This window comes from Plectropomus leopardus, chromosome 2 (assembly GCF_026936395.1).
Source record: "Plectropomus leopardus strain MGB_pleo_1.0 chromosome 2, ASM2693639v1, whole genome shotgun sequence".
Taxonomy (NCBI): domain Eukaryota; kingdom Metazoa; phylum Chordata; class Actinopteri; order Perciformes; family Serranidae; genus Plectropomus; species Plectropomus leopardus.
Genome location: NC_142177.1, coordinates 30,213,539 through 30,231,354, shown reverse-complemented (window position 1 = coordinate 30,231,354; position 17,816 = coordinate 30,213,539). Strand labels below are relative to the sequence as shown.

The window sequence follows — 17,816 nt, the reverse complement described above, 5'->3', positions numbered from 1 at the left end:
GTGAAACATCACAAGTCTGCAGGTTGATGCAAATGAATTCTTTCACTTTTGATGGAAAACTTGCTCATCACAGTAAAACCTGTATCCAGCTGCATAGCTTAATAGTTAGAGGTTGGCAGCATTTTTTTAATTTGACAGCCAAACAGATCACAGCAGGTGATGGTTTGTAGACAACCACTCTTATTAACCTCCAAGGGAAAATAAGTTTAGTTAACTACGTGCTCACTTAAAAGTTTTGATTCTCTCATTATGAGTTATTATCCTAACTCAAACATTTAAATACGCAATTTCTTCAAACGTGACTGATTTTTTTATGTTTAACCCCTGTGCATCCCTCAAATATGTGCGACATCTGTGTCCCTCAGGGCTAAAAAATAATTCCCAATAAAGACTGCCATAGAAATATTATGTATTAATGTATCATTACAATTTTTTTTTATGAACACTTTTAGTAACTGCTGTTCTCACATACATAAAAAAAACATTCTGTTTCAAAATTTTAACCCCTTAAATGCCAGTTTTTGTGATTAGAACTTGGTTTTTATTTAAAACAAAAAGCACAAAAGTGAATCATTTTCCATCCCATACATGCAAAATGGATTCTTTTTTTGGGTGGTATTATCGGAGCCTGAGAGAGACAAAGATTGGCAGAAACATTGATTTTGATCAATTTTTATTTTTGTTGCAGAGTCAGATTGTATATTAAGTGTGACACCTGTGTCCCTCAGGGCAAAAAATAACTCCCAATGAAGACTGCTATAGAAATATTATGTATTGATGTATTATTCAATTTTTTTATGAATAGTAGTAGTTACTTTAGTTCGCACCATACATAGCAAATATGTATCCTGTTTCTGAATTTAACCCCTTAAGAGAAGGGAACTATACATCTGTTCACCTGTGGCTCAGGAGGTAGAGCGGTGGTTGGTGGTTCGATGCCCGTCGATGGCTGTTCCATCAGTGTGTGAATGTGTATGAATTTTTAAAAACTGAGTAGCAGCTGGAAACTTGTACCTCAGCCACCAGTGTGTGAATATGTTTGTGAATGGGTGAATGTGACTGGTAGTGTGACCGTGCTTTGAGTGGTTAAAAAAATAGAAATGTGCTACACAAATGCAGGTCCATTTACCATATGAGTTATTTTTATTTATTGTAAATAATAATTAAAAGCTGCCAAATCACAGCACCAGGTTACATCCACTTTGACAATGGTGTGAATATTAAAGATTTTCAACTGAATATGATTAATTATACAGTAAAATATAAAGTTACACACAGTATATCATCTTTATATGTATATATGTAAACATATGCGCACTGTATCAGAATCAGAATCCGGTTTTATTGCTAAGTACATTTATATATACAAGGAATTTGACTTGGTGTTTTGGTACAAAACAATAAAAATAAAGGAAGAATAAAAACATTGAATTTAAACAGTATAAGAGGTAAAAATATAGAAGCAATTTAAAAGTACAAAATGAAAAAAAAAAACAATATAAAGAACACAAAATGTCTGTACAAAAGATGCAGTGGAGGAAGTACAGATGTGCAGCAACTGGTTTTACAAACTGTATTTGTTTGTGTGTATATGTACGCGCACACACACACACACACATGCACGTACTGTATATGTTTATTGTATTGTGTAGGTGTATTTTTATTTACTTTAGAACTACCAAATATACCAATAATAATAACAGCAGCAGACTACATACACACAGGTAATACTAATATGGTGAATATTAAAGTTTGTTTTATTAATTTTAATGTATGTTATTGTGTGTTTATCTCTCTCTCTCTCTCTCTCTCTCTCTATATATATATATATATATATATATATATATATATATATATATAATGTGTGTGTATAAGAGATAAAAATATAGAAGCAATTTTAAAATATAAAATGAAAACAAAATTACAGAATATAAAGAATACAAAATGTGCAATGGAGGAAGTACAGATGTGCAGAAGTTAGTTTTACAAACTGTCTTTGTTTGTGTTTGTGTGTATATGCACGCCCACACACACACGCACGCACATACTGTCTGTGTTTATTGTATTGTATAGGTGTATTTTTATTCACTGTAAAACTACCAAATATACCAATAATAAGCTGCTTGATGCACCTGAAAAATCACAGCAGCAGACTACATACATATTGGTAAGACTAATATGGTGAATATTAAAGTTTGTTTTATTAATTATAATGTATGTTATTGTGTGTGTCTCTTTCTCTCTCTTTCTCTCTACATATATATGTTTAATGTGCATATAAATATATATATATATAATGTGTGTGTGTATGTATATATATGTATCCTCATTACTCATTACTATTTATTACAACACAACGACAGTGCTCCCTCATTCTCCCACATTCTTACCTGCATCTTGTTTAATCTGTATATCTTTGATTTTTTTCTGGTATATCTTTGACTTTTGTACTTAAAACCTGTACATTTTTTCTTCTTCTTTGATACATGCCTATTTTTGCACTCTTGTATATTTTATATTTTGTATATATACACCGATATTTTTATATATTTTTTTTCTGTACACACGGCTGCTGTGACAAGTTAATTTCTCACAAGTGGGATAAATAAACGTGTCTAAGTCTAAGTATATACAACGTGTGTGCGTGTATGTTAAACATCTATTTTTTAATATAAATATCTGTATATGAACAATATGTTATGTTGTGATGTTTACTTCTGGTATTGAAAAGTAACCTCAAAATACGTGAAAACTGTCGGTTCCTCGTTAGCCGTGTTCATGTCGGCGGTGTGTTAGTGTCATGGCTTACATAATGTTTAATAAGCACAGCAGCAGCGGGCTCAGTGTGAACTGTTGTTGGATTCATGGAGGCCTGTGCAGCAGCTGATGAGCAGCCTCAGTGGTTCCTGCTCCTGCTGATCCGCGGCACATGCTCAGTTATGTACACCCAGACAACTTTGAAGGCTTAGCTGTGGCTGCTGAGGTCATTGCACTGGGAAAAAAAATAGACTGACTCCCTCCACTACACCGCCTCCATTTTGAATAGCCATGTAATAGGGGATTCGCATAGTTTTTGTGTGTATCGCCCACTGCGCCGCGTAGTGTCAACAAGCCACATCCAAACATCCTTCGACATGGACGACCTGTTCAGTCCGCGGAGGTAACTTGATTAACTTACCGTTTGCGTTTATATTTCAGTTGTTATGCATTTAATACGTCTTTAAGTGTTTTGTGGCGCTACTTTGGGAGCCGTTTGTATGAAATAGTCGGAGTGTCAGTGGTCACGAAGTTCGTGTCTGGCTAACAAGCTAGCCAAATAACACCGTAATGTTACTGTCTCGTTAGCAGCTAGCAGCTCCTTGTTAAAAAATGGTTTTCTGCTCGCTTTAATGTCGCTAACAGTTATTTCTGCAGCTGTTATTTGAAGTAACGTCAGTAAAGCAGATTAATCTCATGCATCGTTTAATAATAAATCGGCTGTTATTCCCTCTGGGTTTGACGTGTGCTGACACGGGTCGTTGTCGCTACATGTATATATGTCAACGACATGTTGTGCATGCTAACGCTGATATTTATTTATTTTTTTATTGCATACTTTAGCTCGCAGTTTACCACGAGCTGGAGTCAGCCAGCTACTGTCAACCTGTTAGTATCTTCAAAGTAGCACACACTGTTCTCGTAATGGTGACCGTAAAAATTAGCAGCTCATGTTATGATTGATTGACAGTGTTTTGCAGTAGCTAGCGTCGGATTTCATTCATGTAATATAAGGAAACGTCGCAGGTCACAGCTGAGATTGGCTCGCAGTGATGGAGGGGCGGGATGTTATTCTGCTGCTGAAATCAGTGTGCAGGGGGAGGGAGGCTGCTCTGACAGCCAACTTATACACATATCGATCATCCGTCTGTCTGCATACTCTACAGCTTTAATTACCTACTTAATAACAGCTCATATACATCAGCCTTACTTGGCTGTGTAAAATATATGAGATTCACTTTTACTTAACTCTCAACAATGTCAAAACTGTAGTGGCACATTATTATTGTTATTTAACATGATGATTTATTAACCTTTACATAGTGGTTTGTACATTGTAATGTAGGCATGCATTTTTATATTTTTACGCACTTCACATACTCTGCATATTTTGCATGTTTTACTCTTTAAAATACTTTACATACTGGTGTGAATTGAAGCATCGATGCACAGATGTTTATTTTATATTTTTAATTGATTTAAGATATAATAATATAGATTTTTAAGATTTCTTTGCACAAAACAAGAGGAACACAATAAAAAAAAGAAGCCGAGTTTGTGCAGGTGAGATTAAGAAATCCCAAGGGGTTTATAAGGAATCTCACCTCAATAAGGATAATAAATACATATGTCGTATAATAGATTCATTTCAGTTCAATTCAATTTTATCTATAAAGCCCATTATTACAAATCACAATTTGCCTCAGAAGGCTTTATAGCATCAGACGTTCCTCTTTTCTTGGACCCTCACGGTGACAAAAAAAGTAAACAAACAAGCAAACAAAGTCAATAAGCAAAGTAAATCAAGAAAAAACAATTTAGAAATAAAATAATGAAGTGGGAGTGTGAGCGTGTTAGTGTATGGATCTGTATGACTGTGTGCGCACGAATGTGTGAAAGTGCGCATGTACTTATTTCTTGTTTTCTCACTTCTTATTTCTGCTACTTCTCTATAATTCCCTAAACTTTGTATTAGAGCAACTGTAACAAATCACAATTTGGTCCCAGGTATCAGAAAAGCATTTCTGATTCTGATGATAAACAAAGAATGCTTTATTTATTTATTTATTTTTATTTCAGGAGCCTGAACAGCACTCAGGGCGAGATAAGAGTGGGACCAAGTCATCAGGTACATCCTACTTCAACTGAAATGTTATTTATGTCATATTTTATGTCATTAATTATTAAAATAATGAATGCAAACTATTTTTTGTGGGTGACGAAATATGCGTAAGAAGGCTATTGTTATAGCGTACCTGTCTCTGACTGGTTTGCCTTCAGAACAGACTATTAGGCTCATTATGAAACTGGTCAGACCTGTCTGTTCAGTGTGCTTTGTTATTTGCATGTCACACAGTTTGTGTGCTTATCTGGCGTGTTCAATTGGAGGATCTATTTGATCATCATATTTTGTGAAATAGATTCTTGCAGATACAAACATCAGTAAAATCTATTTGATTATAATGAAATCCTTAACCCATTAATTACTGTAATTACATATGCTACTAATACACATTTTTGCCTGTTCAATCACTTTTAAAATGCAAATGACTGTTTTCCAGTTTCTTATAATGGAGTCTTGAACATTTTGTGAACATTGTAATAAAAGAAGTTTGTGAATTGTGCCCCATAATTATCCCTTTTTACACAAACACTGGTATATTTAGACATTAAGTTGCTGTAACTTTGAGGTGGTCTAATAAGTGTTTGCTGGTCTTGTCTTTGTTTTCACTGCAGGCCAAACTTCCAGAGTTGCAGCCGCGGCCTGGTATTGGTTTACAGACTCAGACAGAGAGTGAGGAGCTGATGTGGACGCCTGGGGTCAATGACTGTGACCTTCTCATGTACCTCAGAGCTGCCAGGTCAGTGCCTGCACTGTACTGATTACGATCTCTTGAGTTGTTTATAAAGTAGGACTGTACTGAATGTCTTTTTTCTTTTTTTTGTTATTTAAGGTTCTATTGTGGTTTTAAAATGAAGCTGTGATGACATCATCACCCTAAAAAAAATAAAAATTCTCAAACATAATCCTCAATTTGAGTAAAGTGATTCATGCAACTAAAATAATCAATCATTTTTTATTGAAACAACACATTTTTAATGAATGAAATGTACTTAATGGGGCTGTAAGACTGCCCTGTTAATACAAGTATGTGGCTGCCTTTGTGTGCTGCAAGCAGGAGAGCTAACAGTTGTTTGACCACAATAAAAATGTTTTTGAAAGGCTAAACCCCAACAAATATTGACTGGAGCAGAATATTTAGTTAGATAAAAACGTGTTGTGAATTTTGTAAGTGTTTACATCTCTTTTTTTTCCATAAATCTTGACACTTGGATTTTACAAGGCTTTGGAGTTATGAAAAAATGTTTGGAGTTGGAAACAATCCTAAGCAGCCACCCCTGCAATCTAATTCTACAAATAGTAATAAAAGTAATACTAATAAAATAAGCATAGCTTAATCTTTATCAGGAACTGAACAGAAATATCAAGTTTAAATGAATGAGAATACATGCAAAAAAAGCTCCACTGCATGCGAATGTTGATTTAGGATTTGATTAGGAAGGGGGGGGATTTTTGGATAATTTTCCAATGAACTCTGATAATTAACTTGCAGCCATGTCCCTACTGAACAACCAGATGTTGTTTAAAATGCCCCTACTATTTAACTTATCAGTAATCAAATATTACCTCACTGTGTCAAACCAGTACCTAGGATAGGAGATCAAGTGGGGCATTACTGTACTGTCAAAAGGCAAAAATAACCAGTATCATTACTGACATTCTTACACAGGATTGTCTGTTTTCTCTATCTACCGGAATTTTTTAAAATGTCATGCAACTGAGAAATGTGGTTTTATGGGGCAAGGAATTAGAGAAACGTGGTTAACAACTGCTAGTTTTCTGCACCAGAGCCGCCACTAAGAAGCATTTCAGAATCACTCCATGGAATCAGACTGAAAATGAAACCATAAAAGTGTAAAAATATACCCGTAATATTTATTTCATCTGTGTAATTTCAAGGAGCATGGCGGCATTTGCTGGGATGTGTGATGGTGGATCCACGGAGGACGGATGTCTGGCGGCCTCCCGTGATGATACCACTCTCAACGCGCTCAACATGGTGAGGAGCACAACCTGAATTAGATTCATCAGTAGCAGGTAAATCAAAAGATTGCAGATTAACATCTTTGTCTTTCTCATTTGTAGCTACATGCAAGTCATTATGATGCAGCCAAAGCTCTCCAGCGTCTGGTGAAGAAGCCTCTACCGAAGCTTATTGAGAAATGCTGGTCGGAGGATGATGTGGTGAGACGCCTGTTTTCTGATCAGATATTGACTACCTTAACAGCAAATCAGTATTGTACTTTATTTTAAGAGTTATCTTCGACATTTGTTTAATAAATGGTGCCATAAGTGACAAGATCAGCATTATCTGTGCTTGAGCTTTTTTTTCGCAACTGCATATTATTTAATTTTAACCATTGTCGTCCTCTCACCTGTTTCCCAACAGAAACGCTTCATCAAAGGCCTGAGACAGTACGGAAAGAATTTCTTCCGCATCCGGAAAGAATTTCTGCCCAGCAAAAAGACGGTAATTGAATACTATGTTTTTTGTGCACAGAACAATTTGCATTTCATGGTAGCTATATTTTTGATTAGAAACATATCTCAGATTGTTCCTGAAGTTGTGTGTTTTTCTCCTCAGGGAGAGCTGATCACTTTCTATTACCACTGGAAGAAAACTCCTGAGGCTGCAGGAACGAGAGCTTATCGACAGCAACGCCGACAGCCATCCTCTCGCAAAGCAAAAACTCGCTCTGCGGCAGTTCCTGTTACCCCATCGCGAAATTATTCAGGTGAGCACTCTTAAGAAATGTGTTGCAATTTTTGTTTCCAATCATGCAGATTAATTTTGTTCATAGTTGTGTGGTCACAAATTGGGGATTTGACCGTTTCGTTTGCAGTGGATGTGAGTTCTGCCAGTGAGGATGACCTTGATAGTGAAGACAGTGAACAGGAAGTCAAGAGCTGTGGCCACTGTGGTACAACAAGTGAGTACACGTCTTTATTAGACATCTGTCAGACTGGGCTCAGTGTACCTCTTTAAAAGCCTTTTTAACGTAAGAAAATGCTTTGACTGTGATGCAGAATAGTGCTTTGAGCAGTTTGTAAACTGAAGTGATTTTTCTTTCTTTAAACAGCTTCTAAGGATTGGCATCAGGGGCGAAGAGACAACCCACTGCTCTGCACGTCTTGTCGCACATATGAAAACAAACATGGATGTCTTCCGCCAGCTCCAAAATCTGCAGGCGCTCCATTCATGTTCAAACCTGTCAAAGAGGAAGAGGAGGTGAACAGCAAGCATGGCATGAGGACGCGGCGGAGCAGAGCACCTGTAAGCCCCCAGGCTGACGGATCAATCACACCGTCATCTTAATTACTTTTTATTAAGATTCAAAAGGATTGTGTTTGAAAATGCAGTTAAAATGTCATAAATGATATAACACAGATTAGACACCCTTATTGAATCTGTCAAAATGTTTTACTTTCACTCTTGAGTCTGGAGTCTGTCTTCTGCATTAGGGGAAATGTGTCCGTCTTGCACGTGTTGTTACAATAATACAATACAATAATTACAACAATACTAATTACTGATTTTTTTTCTTCTAAAGCAGCTTTCATCTTTAAGAAGTGGCCACAGGAGGCTGACGGGCTCGCCCACCAGCGAGGATCAGCAGTCCAGCAGCCAGCCCTCCCTGAGCGGAGCAACTTCTAATTCTTTGAGATCGTCTTCCACAGATAACAAGAATGAATCCAGCAAGAAGACGAACAAGGTAAACACAATCATACACATGTTGCACGTTGCTCCTGTATGACACTGTTACGCCCCAGAAGCAACATAAAACCCAGTTTTTAAAGGTAAATCAAAGTTCTTATTTTAATTAAGAAAATAAGGAGTACTGTGTACAATAAAAGGGTGAGGCTTAACTAGAACAGAAGAGCTTGCGGGTGCTGTAAAAAATCAAATAAATGATTATAACAAAAAGAGGGCTCTTAAAAACAGAGCTATTAAATGTATCTCATAAAGAGAAATGTAGAAATGAAAACCTGTTTCCAAAGTGCTGGACAAAAAAATATACAAACCCCTGAACCTTGTGAATTTAACAAAGGAACCAACTCGAAATCTGTAATTTAAAACTAATATCAGTCCAACAAAATTTAGCTAGTGCCTCATACAACACTGTAAATCAATTTCAAAGTACTTCAAAGTGGCGATTTGCACAAATCAAGCCGCCCAGAAGTTTCTGGCTGGTCAGGCGTTTATTTTGTCCATGAGCCTCCATTGCACCAAGCCAACTGGCAAAGCAAAGATTGAACACGGTGCTCCAATCACAGTCTCACTCTCACACTTACACACCTTTAATGGAGGAATCAATCGAGTGCAGGTGCTGACACATCCTAATTTGCATAAAACATCTTCACAAGACAAGGTTATGGAGGAGGAGCGGGGTTGGCTGTGGCCATAACAGACATGATCTGATTAAACCAGCTTCATATTATTTGATTTTGAAATTATTAGCACACAAGATGTGATAAAAACAAGTAGGTAATAACAAACCTTGGAAAAAATTGTGCAGGAGAGGTTAAGAAAGGGGCTTATAGTAAAAAACTCCCCTCTAGAATTTACAATCTATGGAAATACTGACAGTTATTCTCTCCCTAACATGACAACAAAACAAACAAGTAGTTATAATAATCATAAATGGAGCAGACACATACACATCAACACAGCCAATACATTAACTACAGCACAGGAGTTTTTTCATGTTAGACTTGAGCAATGAGGCGTTCTTCAAAGAATGCTGTTGAGCTGATAAAAGTTTATTCAGTCACAACCTGCATGTATGTGAAATTGTACGTTACACATTATATTTAGGTGAGTTAAACAATGTGATACATGTAATACTGCTGCAGCCTTAGATGCTTGTTGACTGTCACTCGTTGTGGTTTTGTGTCAGTCGTTAACACCACTGTGTAAACGTCATGGTGTGTCCACAGAAGATAAAAGAGGAAGTGATGTCACCAAAGACAACAAAGCGTGTACGGGAGATTCCCGCTCAGGAGCCCGACGAACCTGAAAAAGTTACACCGAAAAGGCCGAAGACACAGGTGAGAGGGAACACTTGAGCTCTTTTTTCGACTGCAGGAGTTTTACCCAGGGACTAGGAACGCGGTGCATTTCGACCACAGGGACCAGAGTCTAAAGTTCTGAAGACATTATTTTACCCCCAAAAAGTCCCTGATCTGTGGGTTTTATGAGGGGTGGGGTTTGCAGGGATAACTGCTGCTTATTACGCAATCACACACAGCACTGCTGGTTCAACCCGTGTATCGCCACATTTATGAAACTACTCATTTTATATCAATTTAGTACCATTTAAGGATGCAGAGAGAGCACTGCACTTTGCTGATTACTTGACAAGTAGAGCTAGGCTTTGCTATCAGCTTACAAAATTGTTCTCGAAGAGAGAAAGAGAGAGAGACAGTGTTGCAGTGCTGTGAGAAAGCCAGTGAATAAGAGAAATGAAATGTTATTTTGTGATTGTTTCACAGTGGAGACAGACGCTCTTGGTTTCATTTTTTCCCTCTGCATTTCATTCATTACATCCAACATTCTGTGCAGCAGTAAACGTCACAGCGAGAAAAGACCTGTAGTGTATATTTTTCAAAAGTGTATTTTAGCTGAATCAGGGGCAAACTGTACTGCAGGCTGCAGGGTGTGTTCACTCCTGTGACTACCAGCAGCACTCGTTCCAGCATGTTGCTCTTTCATACGTCAGTGGACTAAAACAGAGATTTTATTTGCTGCTTGATGCAAAAGGAAAACTTGCAACGTTTTTATTTTCTATGACTGATACTAGTCAAGTCTTCTCCTTTATGACAAGTTATGTGATGTAGTGCGACGGCGTTACTTATGGAAAGTGAGACTGAGAGTATGTGTGTAGAAAATTAATGTAACCTGATCGGCAAGCGCTGTGGACACAGTAAAATGCTGAATGCTTTTCTGAAATGAAAAAAATTTTTGCGGGTCCTCGGAAAAGTTTTGAAAATTTGTCCATGAAAATGTGTGGGAACCCTGACTCTTTAGACCTTGGTGGAAATGCAGTTAACAACAGGATGAAGAAACCTTTTAGTTCCTTAAAAAGTTGTCCCTGGGACCAAACGTCCCAAGAACTTTGCGTTAAAAACATGGCTATATCCCAATTTAACATGAAACTTCCCCAAAGGTGCTCATTTGAGACATTTTCTGCAGCAGTGACGGTAAATGTCTTATTTTCTGTAATAAAGCCCATGAGTCCAAAAATGTCAGAGAATACTCTGCAGTGAGTTTCAAAATGTGAGTAATTAATTCCTTGTTGGGAACTCATCCTACATAATGCTATCTGAGCACAGAAAGGTTTATAATAATAATAATCTGTTGCAATATAATTCAATTGCTCCTCCAGGATCCACGGGGTTCGCGGTCGGAGGGAGAGGCCGAGGTAGAGGAGGAAAGCTCCTCAGAAAGCCGCAGCGCTCAGGACGACGGCAGCAGTGACACCAAAGACATCGATCAGGACAACCGGAGCTCCTCTCCCAGTATTCCTAGCCCGCAACAAGGCAACGAGAGCGACTCTGACTCATCTGCCCAGCCAAACGGCGTCCCATCAGAGCCAGTTGCTCCTGCTGCTGTGCTGGCTGACACACCAGTCACACAGGCTCTCCCCTCTCAGGGTCCTACCATCACTCCTCAGCCAACGCAAAGCACTCCCCCTGCTGATTCTGCTCAGAGCCCCCCTCCTCCTTCTCCAGACCCCCCTCAGCCAGCCGCCGGGCAGTCAGCTGCCACAGAGGGTCCGAACATCCGACCACAGCCCGCCTCTCACTCTCTGTCTGGTCCACCTCCTCTTCCATCAGCACCGGGTCAGGACTCTCCTCTTTCTCCAGCGTTTCAGGTCCCGCCTGCTCTCAACTCTGCACAGCCTCTGCAACCTCGTGGCCCGTCACCTCAGGCCCCCCAGCGACCCCCGCCCTTCTTCAGGGAGTCTCAGCTCCCCCAGTCTCCCCAGTCTGGCCCACATATCAAGCCTCCTCCCACCACTCCCATTCCACCTTCACACAAACAGATGCCACACCATTCTGCTCCACCTTTCCCTCAGATGCCCTCCAATCTTCCCCCTCCCCCTGCTCTAAAGCCGCTCAACGCTCTGCCAAACCAGCATCCCCCTGGTGCCCCCCCTCCCCCTCTTCAGCTCATGCCGCAGCCTTTGCCAATGCAGTCCATTCCCACCCAACTTCCAGTGATCTCTCAGGTGCAGACCCACCCTGGAAAAACTTCCTCTCACCCACCTCCTGCTGCAGCTTCACACTCTCTCACCTCCGCACCAGCTTCTGCCATTGGCCCCGTCCCGAGCCTCCAGCCGTCATTCCCGACTCTTCCTCTGAGACCCTCGCCGAGCTCCACAGCAGGAGGATCACAAGTTCAGATAAAAGAAGAGCCAGTGGATGAGATTGAAGAGCCTGAGAGCCCACCGTCTCCGCCTAGGAGCCCCTCGCCAGAACCCACCATCATCAACATGGCGAGCCATGCCAGCCAGTCTGCGAGGTATGTCTTTCTTTATCAGCAAATTCACCAAAAAAGGGGTTTCACTCATCTTGAAAAAATTGGAAGGCATGGAAAGCAACACAAGCGGTCAATCAAACTGAACTAAGGTTCGGTCCATTTCTGGTGTGAAAACATTCGTTGGATGGTTCAGACTTTTGGACCAGTTAAAGGATGTGTTTGCTCAGGCGTAGAATTATGTCAGCCGAATCAGATTTGGCAGTTAAATATGAATATTTGGGTTTTTCTGTGTTTAAAAAAAAACTGCATATGCAGGCTAATTTTGGTGGAAAATTGGTCCAACTAACAGGAATTGCGCAATGTTGCAATTTTGTGGGAAAGTTTTTTTTTATTCATATTAAAATCAAAAATGTGCATCTGTTATTTCTCCTAGGTTTATCAAACACTTGGATCGTGGTTACAACTCCTGTGCCAGAACAGACCTGTTCTTCACGCCGCTTTCGTCCTCCAAACTGGCCAAGAAAAGAGAGGAGGCCGTGGAGAAGTCCAGGAGAGAAGCTGAGCTCAGTGCTCGACAAGAGCGCGAAAGAGAGAAAGACAGAGAGAGAGAGAGAGAAAGGGAGGCCGACAGAAATGCGGTGAGTGAAACAGTCTGGTCATCAGTATTTTTTTCACTTTTCTGTCACAAAACATGTATGAATTTTCTCACACGCTGTCTTTGTTTACAGAGAGCCTCCAGCTCCTCCCACGACAGTCGTATGAGTGATGCACAGATGACGGTTCAGGTTCACGGACGTCCCTCTTTTGAGCAGCCGCCCACCACTGTGGCCGCTGTGCCCCCCTACATTGGTCCTGATACTCCTGCTCTCCGCACCCTGAGCGAATACGCCCGACCACATGTCATGTCCCCCACCAACCGCAACCATCCTTTCTACGTGTCACTGAGCCCGGGCGACCCCCTGCTGGCCTACCACATGCCTGGCCTGTATAGTGCTGAGCCCAGCCTCAGAGAGCGCGAGCTGAGGAACCTCCGCGAGAGGGAGCTCCGCGAGAGGATGAAGCCCGGCTTTGAGGTCAAGCCCCCAGACATGGAAACTCTACACCCCTCAGCCAACCCCATGGAGCATTTTGCCAGACACGGGGCCATCGGTCTTCCCCATATACCGGGGCCTCCGCACCACTTTGCACCTTTCCATCCCGGGCTGAACCACCTGGAGCGGGAGAGGATGGCGCTGGCAGGACCTCAGCTGCGCCCAGAGCTGAGCTACGCAGAGCGGCTCACTGCAGAGCGGCTCCACGCAGAGAGGATGGCGTCTGTGGCGACCGACCCTGCTGCCAGGCTGCAGATGCTCAATGTGACGCCGCATCATCACCAGCACTCACACATTCACTCCCACCTCCACCTGCACCAACAGGATCCCCTCGGCCAAGGTGAGGACGGACTTATTGACGTTACGGAGTCAGCAGTAATATATCTGGTGGTGTGAAGTTGACCTGCATTTACTATGTGACTTTATTCCTTCATCCAGGTTCAAGCCCTCATCCTCTTGTGGACCCCATGGCAACAGGACCACGTCTGGCTCGGTTCCCCTTTCCTGGCGGTCCGATCCCCAATGCTTTACTCAGCGATCTTCCTCATGATCATGAGATGCTGCGCCACCCACTGTTTGGTGAGTAAAGTCAGCTGGGGTTGGACCGGTGTGAGCATTTTTCAGACCAGTTTGATATTAAGCCAAACACCGGACCGGACCGCTTTACCAAACTTTACCAGTTGTCACACTTCATTCAGCAGTCAATCCTGAGTCAAACATAATAACATTGTGTCCCAACAGAAAGCGAGTATCTAAGCAATGCAATACAGATTGAGTTGGATTTAGCTCTGTGATGTCGGCTACTTTTAAAATTGCCAGAGCGTTACATAATGACGAACTCTGGTTCAGACAATTTGCATTTCTTAAGCCAGTTTAAGATAGTGCACCAGAACGGACTGGCAAAACTGTAAACTGGCTCAACTTTAATCTCAACTCATTACGCCCACAACTTGACTCTTTTACGAGTCCAGCCCGTTTAATTTGTCTTTTTTTGTGTTTGTTTCTCATAGGAGCTGCATATCCACGAGAGCTGCAGGGCCCGATTCCTCAGATGTCCGCTGCTCACCAGCTCCAGGCCATGCACGCTCAGTCTGCAGAGCTGCAGAGGATGGCGATGGAGCAGCAGTGGCTGCATGGGCATCACCTGCATGGAGGCCCTCTGCCGAGTCAGGAGGATTATTACAGGTGAGGTTTGTGAATGTCTGATCTAGGTAGCAGGCTGAAACAATAAATCGAAGAAAACACCAGAGAGAAAAGAAAATCTCAAAAACTTTATTGCAATGTTTGTTTCATCACCTCACATGCAGGTGTTTAATTCAGAGTACATTTTTATACTTTTTTAATACTTTTTTATAAACGTTAGATGAATAAAAACAGAAAATAAAACTGAGAGACACAAAACTCAACTAAACCAAAAAGAAAAAGGGGGGAGGTATGCAGTAGGAGAGGGGGGTTTGGGATGGGGGGAGTATCTGTTTATTGCAAATCTTCTTGAGTCTCTCTTCGGGGTGAATCTTATTCCAAATTTAATGCGATCTCTGATTGTAAAGGTTTTTCCATGGACGAAATGTGTTCTCTTGTTAGTAGTCATGAAGTTAGTTTTGGTGGGTTTGGCTGTTTCCATGTCTTTGGCCTCTTTTCCATGTTGCGCCAATATTCTGCCCAGTATTCTGTTTTAAAGATACGATCATGGAACGGCGGGACAGAGTTGTCTCAGCTTTTAGCCAGCAGTGGAGGTAGTAATGAGGACGAATCACCGTCAGTGTAAAAGGTACAGCCGCCAGAATGGGACAGGTGTGATACTTTTACAGAGTTATGCGTGCAGCACACCGCTGGATTTAAAAAGCAGCTGGTGCAGTCAGTGGCTAACTCAAACATGAAAAGCAATGAAGACGTCTGAAAATTAGGGAGACAGTGTGTAATCCTTAACCACCAAGCAGAAGGCGAGATCAGCCGCCATATAACAGAGACAGATAATGATTTTAATTGCCATGTTTAATTGGCGTTCAGACATAATACAAAACTAATGTAGCGAGTTGTGTAAAAAAACTTCTTTCTACACGGAGTAATTAATCAAAATGATTCATTACTCTTTTTGAAAGTAACAAGTAATGTGTGTAATTCCCATTTGAGTAACGAGTCCAACACTGGTTACACGTTTCGCCTCTTTTGCTTCCGGGTTTTAGGCATGCTGTTTAAAATCACAGCCTGGTGCAGCATGATGCCGCCGTTGTTTAGATCTGTGTAAAAATGCGTTCACACACAATATGTAAAAGAAGGACATTAGCCAATTTTATTTTTCCTCATCAATAAATACCCCAAATATTTTTTAGTTTCAGAGGTTCTTTAAAGTTGAAAATATTGGGGCGCCTGGTGGCTCAGTGGATAGAGCGGGCGCCCCATGTATAGAGGCTGTGTCCTCGCTGCAGCGGCCACGGGTTCAATTCCAGCCTCGGCCCTTTGCTGCATGTCACCCCACCTCTCTCTCCCCCCTTCACACTTGTGCTGTCCTATTAATTAAAGGCAAAAACGCCCAAAAAATATCTTAAAAAAAAAAAATAAATTAGAAAATATGAATAAAGAAATATCTATCAGTGATATAACCGTAGCTATGAGACTTCATAATACATAAAGTCCTTCAGTATTTTTTCAGTCACTTTTTTCAGCCATTGAGCCAAAACCATCACCATCATGCCACATTACTCAGTTAAAATGTGTTTCACAGCCAAGTGCTCAAAGTGTTTCCTTTGTTTCTTTCTGAAGCCGTCTGAAGAAAGAAGGTGACAAGCCATCTTGAGTGCCAGGTGGTGCATGCCCTGAAACCCGACACTCGTACCCAAATAGAATACTGTGTACTTTTAAGACTGTAAGAGAATATGTGTGTCGATTTTTTTGGGGTTTTGTTTTAATATATTTTAGAAAAATCTTTGTGGATCTTTATGTGCATTCCTTGTTCAGCACTTACTGGGACTGTCAAAGTCCGTCTGAGTTTTTCATATCACTTAAGACTTTATACTAGTTTTATTATCAAAATAACGATCCAGTCTCACCCGTTTGCTTGAGATTTAAAGTGACAGATTTTCTCTAACATAATGTAGGATTGTTTCATGAATTTGCTAAAACACAGCTCTTTTAAAGGATATGAAAACAGACTGACTTTGGTGTTGAGTTTAAATATCTATGATTTCTAAATCGTTTCCTTGTACAGAATGACATTTAAATCAGTGTTTGAATGATTGTAACGACCTAGCATGACTCAGCCTTCATTTTTCACCAAACTAGAGTAGCAAGTTGCATTGTGGTGTTTAGACTTTGAAATATTAATAACAGTAATAAGCATAGTAGAGGTTGGTTTTACTCTTAAATCTGCTAAATATTTGTCTAAATCCTAAAGTTTTATATATCAAGATATCTTTTCACAGTATAACCGAAGCTTTTATTCGCTCATTTTTTGAGACTGTAAATATTACATGTTCACAATATTCTATAAGAATGAGTACTATTGATATAGCAGTAGAAGTGAACACTTGACCCTTGATTCAGCACGATAGCAGTAAATCATAAGCTAAAACAGTATATAGTATTATAAGGCGAAATAATTATTAATTGGACCATGATCTGTCACTGCGGACAGAACGCTTTACTAGAATGATGTATTAACATTGTTTTGAGGAGATTGACTAAATTGGAGAGAAATTAAATCTTGAACATTTTAATTGAATATTTGAAAGAACTGCCTCTAAATTCAATATTTATGTGACATAACATGAAAGTGTATCCATTGCATATTTATTTCAATAAATATTTCTGCAATGACACCTTATTCTCTTTGCAGTGGGAGTTCCTCTTTAGCAACAGACTGTGGTTTATACAGTTTTTTTGGTACGCAGACATAAACATAACACCCAGGCCACACTGCATTAGTGAGGATCATGTAACCTCTTGTATTTATTTTTTTTTTTGTTTTTTTTTCTGTGTCTATTTTAACAGGTTTGAGCAGTGCAGCTGCGTATTTGCGCATCATACCACCTGTCTCTACAGATTCAATGTCTATATCTGTCACAGGCATAAACAATATAAACATCTCGACGTTTCTAGTTTCCGTTTAAAATAAAAGTCCTTTTGATAGAAATCCTTCAATTTTTTACCTTTTTAAGACTTTTTTTCCTGAAATATTTGAACGACCATTTTGTTGGCAATACATTGTTTTTCATGTCTTCATAAATGAGTGGAGGATCAGCTTTTACTTGTTGAAATACAGTTTTTACAGCAGTTGGCAGCTCTGCAGAAGTGCAGTCTGTGTGAACACTGCTTGGAACCGCAGCAGTTCAGTTAGCCGCCTCGCACTGCTGTGTCCCGGGCG

At 40.3% G+C, this 17,816-nt stretch overlaps 1 protein-coding gene across 2 annotated transcripts; it reads left to right on the top strand.

Annotated features, from left to right (window-relative positions):
* Positions 1-2,943: 2,943 nt before the first annotated feature.
* rereb (arginine-glutamic acid dipeptide (RE) repeats b) lies at positions 2,944-17,276 on the top strand. Of its 2 annotated transcripts, none has more exons than XM_042507867.2 (17): positions 2,944-3,160; positions 4,837-4,885; positions 5,494-5,618; positions 6,779-6,878; positions 6,965-7,063; positions 7,269-7,349; positions 7,464-7,614; positions 7,723-7,809; positions 7,960-8,153; positions 8,434-8,592; positions 9,818-9,928; positions 11,266-12,404; positions 12,796-13,000; positions 13,091-13,793; positions 13,892-14,032; positions 14,464-14,638; positions 16,217-17,276. In XM_042507867.2, exons 1-17 carry the CDS (start codon positions 3,135-3,137, stop codon positions 16,248-16,250), a joined length of 3,579 nt encoding a protein of 1,192 aa, XP_042363801.2. In that variant the 5' UTR covers positions 2,944-3,134; the 3' UTR covers positions 16,251-17,276. The 2 variants fall into 2 exon arrangements, with proteins under 2 accessions (XP_042363801.2, XP_042363793.2); XM_042507859.2 differs by having other exon boundaries at positions 8,431-8,592.
* The last annotated feature ends 540 nt before the right edge of the window (positions 17,277-17,816 follow it).